Here is an 18,930-nt window from a genome sequence, read left to right as displayed (position 1 = left end):
AGGATAAGCAACCAAATGCACTGCATTGTCAAACCTACCAGCCGATCAACCGACCCGAGAAAGTGAAGCTCTGAATAAGATTGCTGAACGAGAAGGCGGCAAAAAGGCAACAAATATCTATCCCACCGACCAACGCTGAAGCAAAAGAGCATTCATTCACATCTGTGCATTGTGTGAGCATTGGCATTAAGTGGAAAAGAGATTACAAATCCCTTCTTTCATTAGTGTTATGGCCCCATGAGGGCCGTGAATTCTTCCAATGCCGTGTTTTAAGAGTACGCTTCTTCATTTTTGCAGAAGTGGGGGGGGGGGGGGGGGGGGGCTTGACTGCTATTTAACCATGTGAGGCCCAACAGCCGCATTTCACCCCACTCACGGGCGCACTGGGAGAAAGATCGCGAAATGGTGGCGACATGCAGATACCATGACTGGCTGCTCCCTCTCTTAATCCAGAAGCAAAAAGTCAACCGTTTACCTTGAGTGCATTGATGACCGTTTCGATGTGGGTTTTGACAGCCTCGTGCGAGAATTCGGATCCCGCCAGCAGACACATGCTTTCCAGTGCCAGGTATCGCAGGTTAGTCTCACGGTGCTGCAGGAACTGGCCCAGTTGGTTGCATGCACGCACCAACAGATTTGGCTCACTGCCGGAACGTTAAGCAGGCGTGGATATTTTTAAGAAAAAGAAGAAAATATGTTTTAGTTTTTGTGTGCGCGCATGCACAACATTTATATTTTAATGCCAAGCCTTCCCTTTCCAGTCCCCACTGTGATAAACTAGCTCAGCACCCACGGCAATGAAGCTGGCTCCTGACAAGTCAACTCGTCAGTGAATCAGAAAGAACCAGTGCCGTACCCAGGGCAATAGAAAAGACATTTGCAGATCTCGTAACAACGGCAGTGAAAAGAGTGGGCATTAAATCTACTTTTGGCCCTCTGGCAGTTGCACATGAGTAATTCTACTCCCCATGCTCACCTCTGCACAGTTACTCCCCACTTTGACACCCCTCAAATCAAGAGGTGCAGGGAAGACTTCAAACCATCTGTAAAATGGTGTCTCTGGAGGTCAGAAGTCACTCCCCTGCCCATCCATCTCCTGAGGTTAGTTGCAAGGGTGCCCCAACTAGCTCTGTACAAGCCCAGAAAGCAAAAGTGTTGGGGAGGGGGGGGCTATTTGACAGGAGTGCAAAGCCAAACCGACTAAGCCAGTGCACAAGCTGCATTATTTACATTGCATTTAAGTCACACGTGGGTGCCATGTCACATACCTGTCATAATGTATAATAAGGCTGATTGCTTCAAAAAGGATTGCATTCTTAGCGTTGGAGTGTTGTACCTTCTTGGATTTAGGTGGCTCCTGAGCCTTATTCAGGATAGTCTCCATACATTCAATCAGGCGACCCTTCACAGCAGTGTCCTCTACATAGGATGAAACAGAATGAGTGGCCCTCATGAGCCCAGTGTGTCTACACCAATTCAAGTACCCTTTCTGATTGGTTGAGATCAGCCAATAGGAGCCAAGTAATTAAACAGGTCTCTTCTGATCTGTGCAGCTTGGCTCTGCATGCACTAGAATCTAGATATCACTGCTCTGAGGAGAGGGATCTGGGTGTCTTTGTTCATGAATCGCAGAAAGTCGGTGTGCAGGTGCAGCATGTAATTAAAAAGGCAAATGGAATGCTAGCTTTTATTGCAAAAGGACTGGAACATAAAAGGAGATTGTATAGGTTGTTGGCAAGATCATATCTGGAGTATTGTGTCCAGTTTTGGTTTCCTTATTTGAGAAAGGATGTGGTGGCATTGGAGGACGATTCAGAGGAGGTTCACCGAGGAGTTCCGGGGATGAAAGGGTTGACATATGAGGAGTGATTAAACAGTTTGGGTTTATACTCGCTGGAGTTTAGAAGGTTGAGAGGAGATCTGGCCGGGATGTATAAAATACTAAAAGTGTTTGATAAAGCAAACGTAGACCAAATGTTCCCCCTTGTGGGGCAATCTAGAACGAGAGGTCACAGATATAGGTTGAGAGGCGGTAGATTTAGAACTGAGATGAGGAGGAATTACTTCTCGCAGAGGGTGATGAATTTGTGGAACTCGCTGCCCCAGAGTGCGGTGGAATCTGAGCCATTAAATGGTTCCAGAAGGAGATAGGTATATTTCTGATTTTAAAAACAGGTCAAAGGGATTTGGGGAACAGGTGGAGAGGTGGATTTGAGACCAGGAAGAGATCAGCCATGATCTGATTGAATGGGAGAGCAGACCCTAAGGGCTGAATTGCCGACTTCTGCTCCTAATTCCAATATTCCTACCATTCACATTGACCTATGTATATTCATTATAAATCTTGCATAGTGTGTAACCCCGGTCTACACACCTTCTGTTTAAGGTGTTCGGGCCTGCGTGTCTTGATATTTGCCATTGCAAATTTCTATGTCAATATTTCCCATTCTATTTTGGTTTGTCAATGGTCACATTATAATGGTATGCTCTAATCCTTTAAGATAGTTCCATATGGCAGGTTTCTGGAACCTCTTGCAACTTCAGTGTCATATGATATTTAACAATTATAGAGCAATGCCGCAGGTAATACAGTAGCGGCTAACTGACTATTCAGTCGCAACAATAGGCGGGTGCAGTCATAAGCCTTACCAGGTGGAGGATAGCACTGCAGGAGTCGTAGCAGCTTGACAGAAAGCCAGGGTGCTGGAACAAAGTAATAAGTGTAATCCTGCAGATCAGTGGAGGCAGACGATACAATCTGCAACAGGCATGAAAGAAGAATCAAACATTTGGTCATACTTCTCAAGAGGCGCCAGGAGAGGCTTGCCACGACACACACATTTACCGGCACACATCTAGATTCTGATGAGAATCTTGCCCTCCAAGGAGAGGAAGATTAGTTCAGGGCAATGGAATATGTTGCATCTTAGGCTTCCACCTGTGTCAAGCATGCCCAGATTAGTTACAACATGGAGAAAACACAGGAAATGCTGAAAGTGCTCAGCAGGTCAGGTCACATCAGCAGAGAGAGTGTGAGGAGAGAGTTAACATTCCAGGTCACTGAATGGTTAATTCTGTCTCCGTCCACAGATGCTGTTTGACCTGCTTGGCAACGTTCTTACTCAGCTGTATGGCCATGCAGCAATCTGAAAGCTGTCCCCTTCACTGCTACTGTGTGCGTACAGCCAGGTAAGACATTTAGGGGCCCCACAGACTTCGGTTGGGCGCTACAAATATATTTCAGGGGTGCAGTACTGCCAAGTGCTTCCAGCATCTTGTTTTTATTTTAGATATGCAGTATTCACGGCATTTGGCTTTTCTATCAGTCACAATGTAGGCTTGCTATAAAGCAAGGCCCCTTTTCCTCTGCCCCAACAGCATGTCTCAGATCAAATTTCAGAACAGCACTTCGTACTGAGCGGGTACAACCGAGTTTCCAAGCCGGCACCAGGCATCCTGCAGCCTCAAGGAGATTGCCAACTACTTAAGAGGTTTGGTGCAATTTTCCACTGACGGCTAATAAAAAAAGATGAATTGGATTGCAGCTATCCAAATCTCACATTCACGCAGAATGCAAGTCTCCACGCCTGCCCGGGAAGACCCTCAGAGTTTGGGATGGATTTGAAATCAGTGGCCATTGGGTGAAAGGTCAGTGGCCATTGGGTGAAAGGTCAGTGGCCATTGGGTGAAAGGTCAGTGGCCATTGGGTGAAAGGTCAGTGGCCAAGCCACCACACCATCCGATTTCAAATCGTTAATCACCAAACCCTCATCCAACTGTATTCAACATTCTTTGATTGATCAGATGGCAGAGAGATCTCCACCCAGCTTTCCAACGAGTACTCGATGAAAAGGTAAACGCGTAAATATGAGTAACTTGCTCTCCAACTGCCACGTTGCTTGCGGAGAGAGGGAGGAACCATCCTCCCACCCGGCATTTTGGTCTGCTGGAACAGCAGAGATCAGAAGCTCCGCCTATGCAAAATGGAACATGCACCCTACCACATCATTGAACAGCATCGCACACTACATCACCCCCAACCCATACTCAAGTTCCTTTCACTGGGATGCAGTTTACCTGCTGGAAGTCATGCAAGAAGTCTAGTGCGGGCTATTGATTTTTGTGGTGTACGGTGTTGGTCCAGAATGCAGGATTACAGCTGAGCTCAATAACCTCGACACGGATAGGGATCAGGAGAAAGGGTGCTGGCTGAATTTCCTCACCAGCACTGAAGACAACTATAGCATTTTGATTATGATGCCAGAGAAGAGCTTCTGACCTTTCGGAGTCAGTGCTACATTTGGCAGAACTTATATCTGCCAGGACCTGGAGAGAAAAACATGTCAACCCACAGAAACACAGCAAACCTACTGTGCGGCAGCGATCAATCGAGTATGCAAGACTATGGACAAGCTTCGGTGCTAAAGTTCCGAGTGCGCGCACACACCCACTCACCCGACTAAGTCTGGAAACAGCCAATGAAACACAGGTCTTGAACTCATCAGGGTTCTTCTTGCTCAGGCAAGTGATGAGACTGGTAGCAGCAGTCACAACCCCCTGCAACAAAACAGGAGAAGTGTGAAGCAGGTTTACTGCACACAGATGCTCCGAGATCACATGTATTTTCCTCATGAGCTACAGATGCGGTGTCACAAATCTGGCTACCCAAAAACCAAACAGTTTCATAAGCCGCCATGCATAAATATTAATCCTTATTAAAATAACACCAGCTTGTTCGATTAGGTGCTGAATCCGCACGGACTAATAATGATTGGCTTGGTGCGCCAGTCTTTCCCCGCGCTCAGAGTGGTCCCTTGATCCTGCTTAACCCAAACTGGACTGCCCGACCTGAAACCCGGCGAGATTTGAAATCCAGCAGACTCTTCCCCAGATTGCCGGTTTTGAGACGCTGCCAGCAATAGGCTTTGGTATCGTGCAATAGACATCTTGTGACAATCACCATCGCACATTGATCACACTGCCAGTGGTAGGCCAGTAAACCTGCAGCACTTTGCCCTGCGGTCCCAGAGAACACTTTCCCTACATTGATATTTTAAAATTAACTGAGCATTCGAGTTATGGCTGCTTGATGTCGCCAACATGTCCAATATACCTGCTAATAGAACAATGGCTGCTGCACCTCATTGAAACATATGAGGGTGTTTGAAAGGTACTACATGAACGCAAGTTCTTCGGTCTGTCAGCATCCTCTCATCTAAGCTCAAGACCTACAAATCGTGCAGCTGAGAGCTTTACCAAGCTCAATTGGGGCGGGGGCGGGGGGGGAAGGAGAGAGAGATATCCTGATTTGGTTTGATTTCACCCTTCCATTGCCAAGACTACTGAAACCAATTGTAGTTTGTGACTGAAACCGATAGAGGCTGAAATTTGGGCTGCACGGTAGTATTGTGGATAGCACAATCGCTTCACAGCTCCAGGGTCCCAGGTTCGATTCCGGCTTGGGTCACTGTCTGTGCGGCGTCTGCACATCCTCCCAGTGTGTGCGTGGGTTTCCTCCGGGTGCTCCGGTTTCCTCCCACAGTCCAAAGATGTGCGGGTTAGGTGGATTGGCCATGATAAATTGCCCTTAGTGTCCAAAATTGCCCTTACTGTTGGGTGGGGTTACTGAATTATGGGGATAGGGTGGAGGTGTTGACCTTGGATAGGGGGTAGGGTGCTCTTTCCAAGAGCCGGTGCAGACTCGATGGGCCGAATGGCCTCCTTCTGCACTGTAAATTCTATGTAATATGTTCAGAATAGATCTGTTCTATACTGGGATTTATCAAAATGACCCAAGTTTTTTTTATATAAAAGAAAAGGGTGATATATTTATTTACCAGGTGTTGATCATTTAGTAGATGGACCACTCGAGAAGTCCACTCTCCCATGGGTACCAGGTCTGGGGAAGTCTTGTAGAGACGCAGCAGACATAAGGCAGCACTCTGTTTCACACTGTCCATAGTATCACTGTCAACACAACACCAGCAAGAAGTTCAAATCAAGAAAGGAATCTGGGGTTGAAACCGCTCAATACACAGAGGGAGAAAGGAGGTAAAGGTTTCAGATTTCAATTTTAAAATGGGTTCATCAGATTGAAGTATTTAGATGCTGAACATGGAATACTTTTCATTTCGGAAGGCAAGGTCAGCATCAAGCACAATTGAGACAAAGTTCCCTCTACACTCCCAGAGCAGGTACAACATGGGTTAAATATAGTAGCCCATTGCCCTAATATTGGATCCCTAACATCAGAAGAACAGCACTACACAAGTGTGGGGCATTTTTTCCATTTCTCATACAAACCACCTCCTCGAGCAAGGAGGACAATTATTGTACAATTCAGGTAAACAGTGCCCAGAATTTTTCTGAAGCAGTCCATGGCCAAATGCAGCAAGACCCGGACAACATCCAGGCTTGGGCTGACAAGTGGCAAGTTACATTTGCATCACAAAGTTCCAGGCAATAACCACCTCCGATAACGGAGAATCTGGCCATCGCCCATGACATTCAACAGTATTACCATCAATGGATTCCCTACTATCAACATCCTGGCCTTTATCATTGACCAGAAACTGAAGTGGGCCGGCCATATGCTCTGGCTACAGGATCCAGTCAGAGGCTGGGAATCCTACAGCGATTAATTCACTTCCTGACTCCCCAAAGTCTGACCACAACCTACAAGGCCCAAGTCAGGAGTGTGATGGAATACTCTCCACTTGCCAGAGTAAGTGCTGCTCCAATAACACTCAAGAAGCTCGACACCATCCAGGACAAAGCAGCCCTGCCTGATTGGTGGCAACCCATCCACAAACATTCATTCCCTCCACCAAAGACGCACAGTGGCAGCCAAGTGTACCATCTACAAGATGCACCGCAGGAACCCACACAAGGCTCCTTTGACAAAATTTGACAAACCCATGACCGCTACCATCTAGAACAGGCACTGTCAAACTCGGGGGCACATCGCGGTGCTCCCGATCGGGCAAATCTGCGCGCAACAGCCGGCTGTTAAAAACGCCAACTGCAAGCGTCCTTCAAAATTGGTGTGAACATGTAAAAAAAAAAATGCAGGCACACTGCACACGCGTACCAGATCATCGGCGTGCATGCACAAAACTATGCACATGCGCGCCGATGATTGGGCACGCATGCACAGTGTGGACACTTTTTTTTTTTAAAAACAGTCGCAGCCTTTTGTTTTACAAGTTCGGGGGGGGGGGGGGGGGATTTTATTCATTCAATTTTTATTTTTTTCATTTATTTTATTCATTTTATTTTTATTTACAAGTTTTGGGGGGGGGGGGGGGGGGTTTATTTGATAAAATTTTACCGGGAAAAAATGCAGAACGTTGGTCAGATGGAGACTCCATACTTTCCGACACCGGAAGGCTTCACTTTCATCCAACAGGTTCTATTGGAGGAGGGTGTACGAGGGCCAAAGGGACCCAAAACCATTTCCTCCATTTTTGTCGGCAGCAAACAAGACAAGAGAAAATGGTGGGTCGCGAAGGTCGGCCAGTTGGTAAAAATGGGTCCCCAAGGGCAGCAGGGTGGCGCAGTGGGTTAGCCCTGCTGCCTCACGGCGCCGAGGTCCCAGATTCGATCCCGGCTCTGGGTCACTGTCCGTGTGGAGTTTGCACATTCTCCCCGTGTTTGCGTGGGTTTCGCCCCCACAACCCAAAGATGTGCAGGGTAGGCGGATTGGCCACGCTAAATTGCCCCTTAATTGGAAAAAATGAACTGGGTACACTAAATTTATTTTAAAAAACAAATGGGTCCCCAGAAAAAAAGTTTGAAGAACACTGATCTAGAAGGACATCCTGGAACCCCCTCGCTATTAGCACTGGGGGTGCACCTACACCACACGGACTGCAGCAGTTCAAGAAAGAAGCTCACCACCACACTCTCAAAGGCCATTAAGGATGTGCAATAAATACTGGCCTACCAACTAAAGTCCACATCCCTCGAATGAAAAAAAAACCCTGCTGCTCACAGCACTTTCTATGGAACTGTCAATTGTTGAGAGAAAAAGTTTCACATAAGTGCCAACTACAGACAGCTATTGCATGAAGATTACTTACCCAGCCACCAGGATTTTAGGGATTTCAGAAGCAAATGCCTCTGCCATTTCCCTGCTGCCAACGTTTGCAATGCAGTGCAGAGCGAGACACATGAAGATGGGGTTGCGGCTGGCCAAGTCGTTCTTAATGGCATTGTTAATCAGACGGATAAGCTCGCTGTTGGAGTTCACCAGCACAGAGATGAAAAGGTAACCCTGAGAACACAGAAGACGTACCCGAATCAGGACTTCTAAAAGATGCCGTGGTATAATTGGTGACCGTGGGACTCTGAGCAGAATTGGCACTCAACATATCTAACCACTGCAGAGCTGCAAAACGTTAGCCACAACGGTAGAAAACAATTCGGAGGAAATGACAATAAACCCATAGAGCTCAGATCAGACTTCATCTCGATTATGAAAATGAAAAATGAAAATCACTTATTGTCACGAGTAGGCTTCAATGAAGTTACTGTGAAAAGCCCCTAGTCGCCACATTCCGGCGCCTGTCCGGGGAGGCTGGTACGGGAATCGAACCGTGCTGCTGGCCTGCTTGGTCTGCTTTAAAAGCCAGCGATTTAGCTGAGTGAGCTAAACCAGCCCCTATAAAATTCAAATTTCACCATCTGCTGTGGCCGGATTTGAACCTGGGTACCCAGAGCATTATTCTGGGTCTCTGGTTTACTAGTCAAGTGACAATACCACCAAGCCACCACCTATAACCTTATAGATTATAGTGTGGTTCAGGTCACCGAGACACAAGGGAGGTATCCAAGTAACAGAGGCAGTGTAAAGAAAGGCCCAGAGGCTGATCACCTGTATCAACGGCCTGAGCTACAAAGTACAACTTCGATACCCAAGATTTTTCCAGACAGTTAATCTTAAAAGATCACCAATACTTAGGAGTGTCCAAACGAAGGAAAACTGCCCCGGTTACTGGTCAAGAAATGGCCTGACATACTCAGTCACACTCAGAGGATGGTAGACAAATTTTTAATCAAGAATGGAGTCAAAGGTTATGAGCGGGCAGCTGGGGGCAGTTAAGGCCACAATCAGATCAGCCATGAACTTATTGAATGACACAGCAGGTTCAAGGGGCCAACTGGCCTCTTGACTGCAGACTTGATGGGCCGAATGGCCTCCTTCTGCACTGTAAATTCTATGATTCTATCCCTGCTGCTAATGTTATGTTATGAATAGGGATATAATTGCTATGCAAATCTGGAATGTATCGAGAGAGAATGGGATAAGTCAACACAGGGTCAAATAGCAAAAGGTAAATCCAAGAACATAGACAATGATAGATGGGAAAAGATCCGCTGCTCCATCCAGCCTGGTCCAGATGATTTTGATCAAAATACATCCAATCTGTACCTCACCCAAAACCAGGAAGCTCGGAGAGCAGAGATGTACACCCTGGAAACATTGGAGAATGCACTTCTCCCTTCTGAAAATAAAAATGAAACAAAAATAGCTTATTGTCACAAGTAGGCTTCAAATGAAGTTACTGTGAAAAGCCACAAAACCACCTAGTCGCCACATTCCGGCGCCTATTCGGGGAGGCTGGTACGGGAATTGAAACGTGCTGCTGGCCTGCCTTGGTCTGCTTTCAAAGCCAGCTCCTTAGCCCTGTGCTAAACCAGTCCCTATCTACAATCATTCTGTCCTGATCAGTACAAATCCCTCAGGCAACAACACTGAAATAGAGTGGGGTGGCACGGGGGAGAGAGAAGGGGGGGTGCAGTAGTTAGCACTGCTGTATCACAGCGGTAGGCACTCCGGTTCCATTCCGGTGACTGTGTGGTTTGCACCTTCTCCCCGCGTCTGCGTGGGTTTCCTCCGGGTGCTCCAGTTACCTCCTACAGTGCTAAGACGTGCAGGTTAGGTGTACTGGCTGTGCTAAATTGCTCCTCGAGTGGGGTTACAGGAATAGGGCAAGGGATTAGGCCTAGGTAGGGTAGTCTTTTAAAGGGTCGGTGCAGATTCAATGGGCTGAATGGTTTCCTTCTGCACTGTAGGGACAGTATGGTTCTAGATCACCTTGTCATCAGCCCATTGATATTTGTGGGAGCTTGCTGTGTAGAAACTGTCGGCCAGCTTTCCTTGCATTAGAACATATACTTCATTGGCTGGGAAGCGCTTTGGGAATTCCGAAGGTACTTTAGGAATGCAGTTCTGGGGCAGCAAAGTGGCACAGTGGTTAGCATTGCTGCCTACGGCGCCGAGGACCCGGGTTCAATCCTGGCTCTGGGTCACTGACCGTGTGGAGTTTGCACATTCTCCCCGTGTCTGCGTGGGTCTCACCCCCACAACCCAAAGATGTGCAGGATAGGTGGATTGGCCACGCTAAATTGCCCCTTAATTGGAAAAAATAATTGGGTACTCTAAATTTATTTTAAATAATAACAATCACTTATTGTGACAAGTAGGCTTCACTGAAGTTACTGTGAAAAGCCCCTAGTCGCCACATTCCGGCGCCTGTTCGGGGAGGCCAGCACGGGAATTGAACCCGTGCTGGTTACTTTGGTGATGCAATCAACCAACAAGTTTGAAAGAACATTGCTAATTAGCAGTCCTGCTCAAAGCAGTCTCCGGTTTCCTGCCTGTCAGTGAATCTGATGCAAGTATGTTTTTCAAGAGGAACCAATTTGATCTTATCAGGATGTACGTTTTCTGAGATTCCACCAATGCCATCAGCAAAATCTACACCACAAGCTGCTGCCACAACCCCACGCACCATGCCAGGTTCAATCGAGCAGGCATACTCACAATCTGTTTCTCCGTGTACTTATTGGAACTGAGCAGGTTGACCGCCTCCATGTGGCCAAAGTCAATGTCATGGCCGAGCAGGAAGATGAAGAGCAGCTTGCAGACATACTTCTTCTTGCTGTAACCATCCAGGGCCTTGTCCCCTGCAGGGAGGTTAAACAAAAATCTCAAATTACTCAGCATTCGTAGGGTTTGTCAGATGTTGGGAGTCGCTCATCACTCACTTCAGAACCAGGTTAGAATCTCCTGGGTGAGCTCCTTGAACTCTGGGAACTTCAATGCAAAGACTTTTTGTAATGGTTTCCCGTTAATGGTCCAAGTCAGAGCCGGGGAGGAAAAAATAATCAGCCTGGGTTCCTGCTCTGATCTCCACGTAGTTACCTCTTCAAAAACATGTATGTGTGGCAGTCTGGTGAGAATAGGAAGCAATTGAGGAAGTGGCGGTAATGTCACTGGACTAGTAATCCAGAGGTCCAGTGCGCTGGGTTCAAATCCCACCGCGGCAGCTGGTAGAATTTGAATACAGTTAATTACAGCTGGAACGTAATGCTACTCTCAGTAATGGTGACCAAGATTGTCATCAAACCCGATCAGGCTGACAAGCCTCCTTCAGGGACGGAAATCTGCCGTCTTTACCTGATCTGGCCGACATGCCACTCCAGACCCACAGCAACGTGGTTGACTCTCAGCCGCCCTCCGAAATGGCCGAGCGAGTCACTCGGTTCAAGGGCAATTAGGGATGAGCAACACATGATGACCTTGCCCAGCGACACCCACATCTCACGAAAGAATAAATAGAAAAATAGGATTGGGCTCGTTTGTGATTATCATAGAATTTACAGTGCAGGAAGCGGCCATTCGGCCCATCGAGTCTGCACCGGCTCTTGGAAAGAGCTCCCTACCCAAGGTCAACATCTCCACCCTATCCCATAATCCAGTAACCCCACCCAACGCTAAGGGCAATTTTGGACGCTAAGGGCAATTTATCACAGCCAATCCACCTAACCTGCACATCTTTGGACTGTGGGAGGAAACCGGAGCACCCGGAGGAAACCCACGCACACACGGGGAGGATGTGCAGACTCCGCACAGACAGTGACCCAAGCCGGAATCAAACCTGGGACCCTGGAGCTGTGAAGCAATTGTGCTATCCACAATGCTACCGTGCTGCCCACGGTGATGCTGTGCAGTTGGATAACGTCCCAACTTTCGTTGCGTGGCTGCGCAGATAATCAATTAGGTGGGTACATAAAGGGCCTCCGGTACATACGAACGTGTGACGTTATATTGGTGTGGTTAAGAGAAGGGTTCTGCAAATTATTTCTAAACATTCCTCCCCTTGATCATCCCCGTCCCCATTCCAGTACCAAGCTGAGGCTGCAGATGCACTGCTGGCTTGCGTGCATTTCTCTGTTTGGAGTGAAAGGGGGAAAAATCTGCTGACTCATCACAGGAAGAGGAAGACATGTTGAGAGAAATTGTTATGGCTTTCAGTCCTGTGTGTTGTCTGTATTTTGCCTAAAGGAGCTTGGGTGGGGTGGGGGGGGGAATAAGTGGGAAGTAAAAATCATGCTGATTTACTGTGTTTGAAGGAGTTTAGCAATCGCACACGGACTGTAGAATTGCAACAGTTTTGTGCAAACCATCAGTGCAGCGGCCAGGTTTGCAAAAGTTCCCCATCTCAATGTCTGAAACCATTTGTTTCCCAATTTGGTTTCCTGCCAACCAAAATTTGCATTACACCGAAATCCTTTCTCGCTGCTTGGACAGCGGGGGGAGGAGAAAGGAGTGCAGAACAAAAACACACGCTCAAGCAACCCCCTTCTGTGCTGTAATGACTCGATGACTAAAAAGCCAATCTTATTAACGCAATTGAGGTTTTCCTAGTTCTCTCAGGTGGCCTCTTCTCCTGATGATAGTAATTGGTGTTCCAAAACATCCCCAAGGTGAAAGCAGCCTCTTTCCAACCTTGGACATTCTCCATTGACAGATCATTCCAGCTCAGGTTGTCCTGCATTCAAAGCCCGTGAAAATACATTTTTCAACAGAGATCACTAGACAGGAACTAGCTGCTGGAAACCTGACCCATTTCTTTCCTCCCTTTCCCTAGGGACTCAGACTAATGTTATCTCTACAACTGTTAACCTGCCAGAGATCAGGCGAGTGCTGCCAGACAGGTGGCTCTTTATCTTTATTCTTTATCCCTGGATTGAAGAGCTTGTCGGATGAGGAATGGTTGAGGACTCTGGGCCTGTACTTGTTGGGAGTTCAGAAGGATGAGGGGGGGATCTTATTGAAACTTACAGGTAACTGAGGGGCCTGGATAGAGTGGACGTGGAGAGGATGTTTCCACTTGTAGGAAAAACTAGAAGCAGAGGACATAATCTCAGACTAAAGCAGTATTCTTCGAAGTCAGGGGCGCGACCCGCGGGCGGGTCGTGGAGCCGTTGTCCGCGGCGCTCCCGATCGCGCAAATCCCCGCGTAGCAGCCGACTTTTCATAACGCCGGCTGCAAGCGGCCAGGAACATATCAAAAAAAATTTGGCCGCGTTGCACATGCGCGATGATAGGTGCGCATGCGCAAATCGGGCACGCATGCGCAGTGCGACCGCTATTTTTTTCAACAGTTGTAGATTTTTGTTTTACAAGTTCTGTAGTTTCTTGAAGAGAACATGGTGGGTCGCAAAGCTCGGCCGGTTGGCAAAAATGGGGCCCCGGAAAAAAAAGTTTGAAGAACACTGGACTAAAGGGACGATCCTTTAAAACAGAGATGAGGAGGAATTTCTTCAGCCAGAGGGTGGTGAATCTGGTGAATCTCTTTGCTGCAGAAGGCTGTGGAGACCAAATCACAGAGTGTCTTTAAGACAGAGATAGATAGGTTCTTGATTAATATGGGGATCAGGGGTTATGGGGAGAAGGCAGGAGAATGGGAACGAGAAAAATATCAGCCGTGGCAATGGGTTAGCACTGCGGCCTCATGGCGCCAATGTCCCAGGTTCGATCCCGGCTCTGGGTCACTGTTCGTGTGGAGTTTGCACATTCTCTCTGTGTTTGCATGGGTTTCGCCCCTACAACCCAAAAGATTTGCAGGGTAGGTGGATTGACCAGGCTAAATTGTCCCTTAATTGGAAAAAATGATTTGGTATTCTAAATTTAAAAGAAAAAAAATATCAGCCATGATTGAATGGCAGAGCAGCTGCGATGGGCCGAGTGGCCTAATTCTGCCCCTATATCTTTTTTTTATTTTTAAAATTTTAGATTACCCAATTATTTTTTCCAATCAAGGGGCAATTTAGCATGGCCAATTCACCTACTCTGCACATTTTTGGGTTGTGGGGGCGAAACCCACGCAGACACGGGGAGAATGTGCAAACTCCACACGGACAGTGACCCAGAGCCGGGATCGAACCTGGGACCTCAGCGCCGTGAGGCGGTTGTGCTAACCACTAGGCCACCGTGCTGCCCCTTGCCCCTATATCTTATGGTCTTGTAACAATCGTCACCTCATTGTCGGAGTCATTGATAGAGATTGATCACTGTGATTAATCAATAACTCCATTATTGCTGTATAATTTCACATTGCACCTATTCTCAAAGGCAAGCGGCGGACTTGCAGAGGGGACCATTGGGGCACCACAGCGGCTCTGCAGAGGTGACTTCACAGCTCAAAGCGACGTGGGACCAACGGGCACAGCTGATTATTCAGTAAGTCCTGGCGGGTAATTTTTAAACTATATTAAATTGTGAATTATTGTTGTAGCAAGGGTAGGGACTTTTATTCTTTCTTACATATTGAAGTTTAAGTTAGCCATGGCAGGGGAGCTCAAAGCCGTAGTTTGCTCCTCCTGTTCTAGCTGGGTATCCGGGCACCTTTCCAGTTCCCGGGACCAGCATAGCTGCAGGAAGTGTGCCCAGCTGGAGCTCCTGGGAGCTCGGGTTTCAGAGCTGGAACGGTGTGGCTGGGGACACTGGAGCATTCGAGAGGCTTAGAACATCATGGGCAGCACGTTTAGAGACGTGGTCACACTGCAGCCAGAGGGACTGGAGGAAGGCAGGGAACGGGTGACCACCAGGGAGTCCAAGAGAGACATGCAGGTAGTTCAGGGGTCCACTGAGAAAATCGGTATTCCATTCTGGGGTCTGAGGGCGGTGCTGGTTTGCCTCGGAGTGCGGAGAGAAGCTTCTGGTACCAGCATGAATAATCAGCATGGCTTTGTCAGAGGGAGGTCATGCCTAACAAATTTGATAAGAATTTTTTGAGCATGTGGCCAGGTGCGTAGAGGAGGGTAGTGCAGTTGATGTTGTTTATATGGATTTCAGCAAAGTCTTTGACAAGGTCCCACATGGGAGACTTATAAAGAAGGCAAATGCACATGGGATACAGGTTAACTTGAGAAGATAGATTCAAAATTGGCTTAGCTGTAGGAGACAGAGGGTGGTGACAGACGGCTGCTTTAGTGGCTGGAAGCCAGTGTCCAGTGGGGTACCACAGGGATCTGTGCTGGGTTCCCCTATTGTTTGTCATTTATATAAACAACAAAGATGACTATGTGGGGGGTAGGATCAGTAAGTTTGCGGATGACACAAAGAGTGGCCGGGTGGTTAACAGTGAGGTTGAGTGTCTTGGCCTACAGGAAGATACGGACTGGATGGTCAAATGGGCAGATAAGTGGCAGATGGCATTTGATCCTGAAAAGTGTGAAGTGATACACTTTGGAAGGAGGAATTTGACAAGAAAGTATTCAAAGAACGGCATGACACTGGGAAGTTCTGAGGAACAAAGAGACCATGGCGTGTTTGTCCATAGATCTCGGATGGCAGGAGGGCAGGTTAATAGGGTGGTGAAAAAGGCATATGGGACATTCGCCATTATCGATCCGAGGCATAGGTTACAAAAGCAGGGAGCAGGGATCTTATAGAAACATATAAAATTATGAAGGGAATAGATAGGATAGATGCGGGCAGGTTGTTTCCACTGGCGGGTGAAAGCAGAACTAGGGGGCATAGCCTAAAATAAGGGGAAGTAGATTTAGGACTGAGTTTAGGAGGAACGTCTTCAACCAAAGGGTTGTGAACCTATGGAATTCCTTGCCCGCTGAAGCAATTGAGGCTCCTTCATTAAATGTTTTTAAGATAGAGATAGATTGTTTTCAGGCCGGAAAGTGGAGCCGAGTCCACAAAAGATCAGCCATGATCTCATTGAATGGCGGAGCAGGCTCGAGGGGCCAGATGGCCTACTCCTGCTCCTAGTTCTTATGTTCTTATGTTGGAGTTGTATAGAACTTTGATGAGGCCACAGCTGGAGTAGTGTGCAAAATTCTGGTCGCCATATTATAGGAAGGATGTGATTGCACTGGAGGGGGTGCAGAGGCGATTCACCAGCATGTTGCCTGGGATGGAACATCTACGTTATAAAGAGAGGTTGGACATGCTTGGGTTGTTTTCGCTGGAACAGAGAAAACTGAGGGGCGACCTGATCAACAATAATAATCCTAATTAGTGTCACAAGTTTACATTAACACTGCAAGGACGTTACTGTGAAAATTCTCTAGTCGCCACACTCGGGCGCCTGTTCGGGTACACGGAGGGAGAATTCAGAATGTTCAATTCACCTAACAAGCACGTCTTTTGGGACTTGTGGGAGGAAACCGGAGCACCCGGAGGGAACCCACGCAGACACGGGGAGAACGTGCAGACTCCGCACAGACAGTGACCCAAGCCGGGAATCGAACCTGAGACCCTGGAGCTGTGAAGCAACAGTGCGAACCACTGTGCTACCATGCCGCCCCAAGATATACAAGATTATGCATGGACAGGGTGGATAGGGAGCAACTGTTCCCCTTAGTTGAAGGATCAGTCACGAGGGGACACAAGTTAAGGTGAAGGGCAGGTGGGTTGGGGAATGCGAGGAAACACATTTTACCCAGAGGGTGGTGATGGTCTGGAATGCAGTGCCTGGGAGGGTGGTGACGGTCTGGAACGCACTGCCTGGGAGGGGGGTAGAGGCGGGCTGCCTCACATCCTTTAGAAAGTACCTGGATGAGCACTTGGCACGTCCTTACATTCAGGGCTTTGGGCCAAGTGCTGGCAAATGGGATTCGGCGCAGTCCTGTATTCGCTCCCAGGATACGACAAGGCACCGAAACACAGAAAATGGATTTCTTTCGTCAAGCAATTCCCGTGTTTAACTGAATGCAAACAAAATGTGTTGGAAAAGCACATGTGCAAGCCCAGGAAGAACACTAACTGCCATTGCGTCAGTGAGGTGCTGGGTATGCGAACCAGCCCCCGAAACATTTAATCCCTTGCATCTGTCCCCCATCTCCTGCAGAATACACTGCTTGGTAACTGACTGATCTCACAACTCCTAACAAAAAAGAGCCAGGAAAGAAAATCGAACCAGTGGATTGAGCAATGCAGATATTGTTTTTGAAGCAGACAGGTTTAGGCATGGTAACTGGCAAGGTCATGGAGGAAGGAACAAAGCAGTTACTCAAGCACAGCAAGAGAGTCAAGCTCTACAGACACTAAATACAGCAAAGTCATTCGGATTAGTTTTTTTAAAGAAGCAATGTTAACACATTTCTGTACAGCCAAGAAGCAGGCCATTTTGCCCATCTGGTCTGTGCAAATGAAATTAAATGAAAATCGCTTATCGTCACAAGTAGGCTTCAAATGAAGTTACTGTGAAAAGCCCCTAGTCGCCACATTCAGCGCCTGTTCGGGCTGGTACGGGAATTGAACCGTGCTGCTGGCCTGCCTTGGTCTGATTTCAAAGCAAGCGATTTTGCCCTGTGCTAAACCAGCCCCTGATAATTAGGTTGTGGATCTAGGTAGAGATCAAAATATTTATGCTGCACGCGAGCCGAAACCATAGTATTTCATCTAACCATATCAACACACCCTTTTTCTATGTGTTTATCAAGCTTCCCTTTGAACATATTTGCCTCAACCCCTCCTCGTGGTAATAAATTACACTCCAGGAAATAAACACAGCCCCATGTTATTTTTTCACAAGTTTCTGCCTCTTATTTCATAGAATTTACAGTGCAGAAGGAGGTCATTCAGCCCATCGAGTCTTCACCGGCTCTTGGAAAGAGCACCCTACCCAAGGTCAACACCTCCACCCTATCCCCATAACCCAGTAAACCCAACCCAACACTAAGGGCAATTTTGGACTCAGGGCAATTTATCATGGCCAATCCACCTAACCGGCACATCTTTGGACTGTGGGAGGAAACCGGAGCACCCGGAGGAAACCCACGCACACACGGGGAGGATGTGCAGACTCCGCAGACAGTGACCCAAGCCGGAATCGAACCTGGGACCCTGGAGCTGTGAAGCAATTGTGCTATCCACAATGCTACTGTGCTACCCTTGACAATTCATTCCTTACATTCCCCGGGCGTTGGTAAACTCTGCAAAGTCCTCCTCGTATTATATGGTGCGGCCCAATCAAGAGTACCATGCAAATGTGTCAACCTGAACCACAAGGTAGCAAGGAGGTGCACAAACCTGGAGGGAGTTTCCCTCTCAGTGTCCAGTGCTTGAGGGCAGAGTAGCAAATAGCTTCCCTCTATTAGAGGGATGATGCACCCCCACCCACCCTGACCCAGTCCCCCACCACCCATCCTGACCCAGTCCCGCCACCCAAGCCCTCTTCCCTCTATTAAGGGCAGCACGGTAGCATTGTGGATAGCGCAATTGCTTCACAGCTCCAGAGTCCCAGGTTCGATTCCCGGCTTGGGTCACTGTCTGTGCAGAGTCTGCATATCCTCCCCGTGTCTGCGTGGGTTTCCTCCAGGTGCTCCGGTTTCCTCCCACAGTCCAAAGATGTGCAGGTTGGGTGGATTGGCCATGATAAACTGCCCTTAGATCCAAAACTGCCCTTAGTGTTGGGTGGGGTTACTGGGTTATGGGGATAGGGTGGAGGTGTTGACCTTGGGTAGGGTGCTCTTTCCAAGAGCCGGTGCAGACTCGATGGGCCGAGTAGCCTCCTTCTGCACTGTAAATTCTATGATAATTAGCTCCCTGGCTGGCATAATTACAAACACTATAGGGAGAGGTGGCACAGTGGATAGCACTGCTGCCTCACAGCACCA

General features: G+C 47.9%; 1 protein-coding gene across 5 annotated transcripts in view; it reads right to left on the bottom strand.

Annotated features, from left to right (window-relative positions):
- Window positions 1-18,930, bottom strand: part of ap2a1 (adaptor related protein complex 2 subunit alpha 1) — a 73,492-nt gene that overhangs the window by 39,559 nt on the left and 15,003 nt on the right. For all 5 annotated transcript variants that reach the window (XM_038783634.1, XM_038783635.1, XM_038783637.1 and 2 more), the window contains exons 3-9: window positions 10,829-10,971; window positions 8,082-8,275; window positions 5,838-5,967; window positions 4,456-4,557; window positions 2,650-2,758; window positions 1,269-1,419; window positions 476-644 (exon numbers count right to left, since the gene is read on the bottom strand). In XM_038783634.1, coding sequence (XP_038639562.1) covers window positions 476-644; window positions 1,269-1,419; window positions 2,650-2,758; window positions 4,456-4,557; window positions 5,838-5,967; window positions 8,082-8,275; window positions 10,829-10,971 — 998 coding nt within the window. The remainder of the gene's footprint in view (window positions 1-475; window positions 645-1,268; window positions 1,420-2,649; window positions 2,759-4,455; window positions 4,558-5,837; window positions 5,968-8,081; window positions 8,276-10,828; window positions 10,972-18,930) is intronic.

This window comes from Scyliorhinus canicula, chromosome 23 (genome assembly GCF_902713615.1).
Source record: "Scyliorhinus canicula chromosome 23, sScyCan1.1, whole genome shotgun sequence".
In the NCBI taxonomy this organism is placed as follows: Eukaryota; Metazoa; Chordata; class Chondrichthyes; order Carcharhiniformes; family Scyliorhinidae; genus Scyliorhinus; species Scyliorhinus canicula.
The sequence above is the reverse complement of the archived record's forward strand: the minus strand, read 5'-3'. Positions and strand labels throughout refer to the sequence as shown.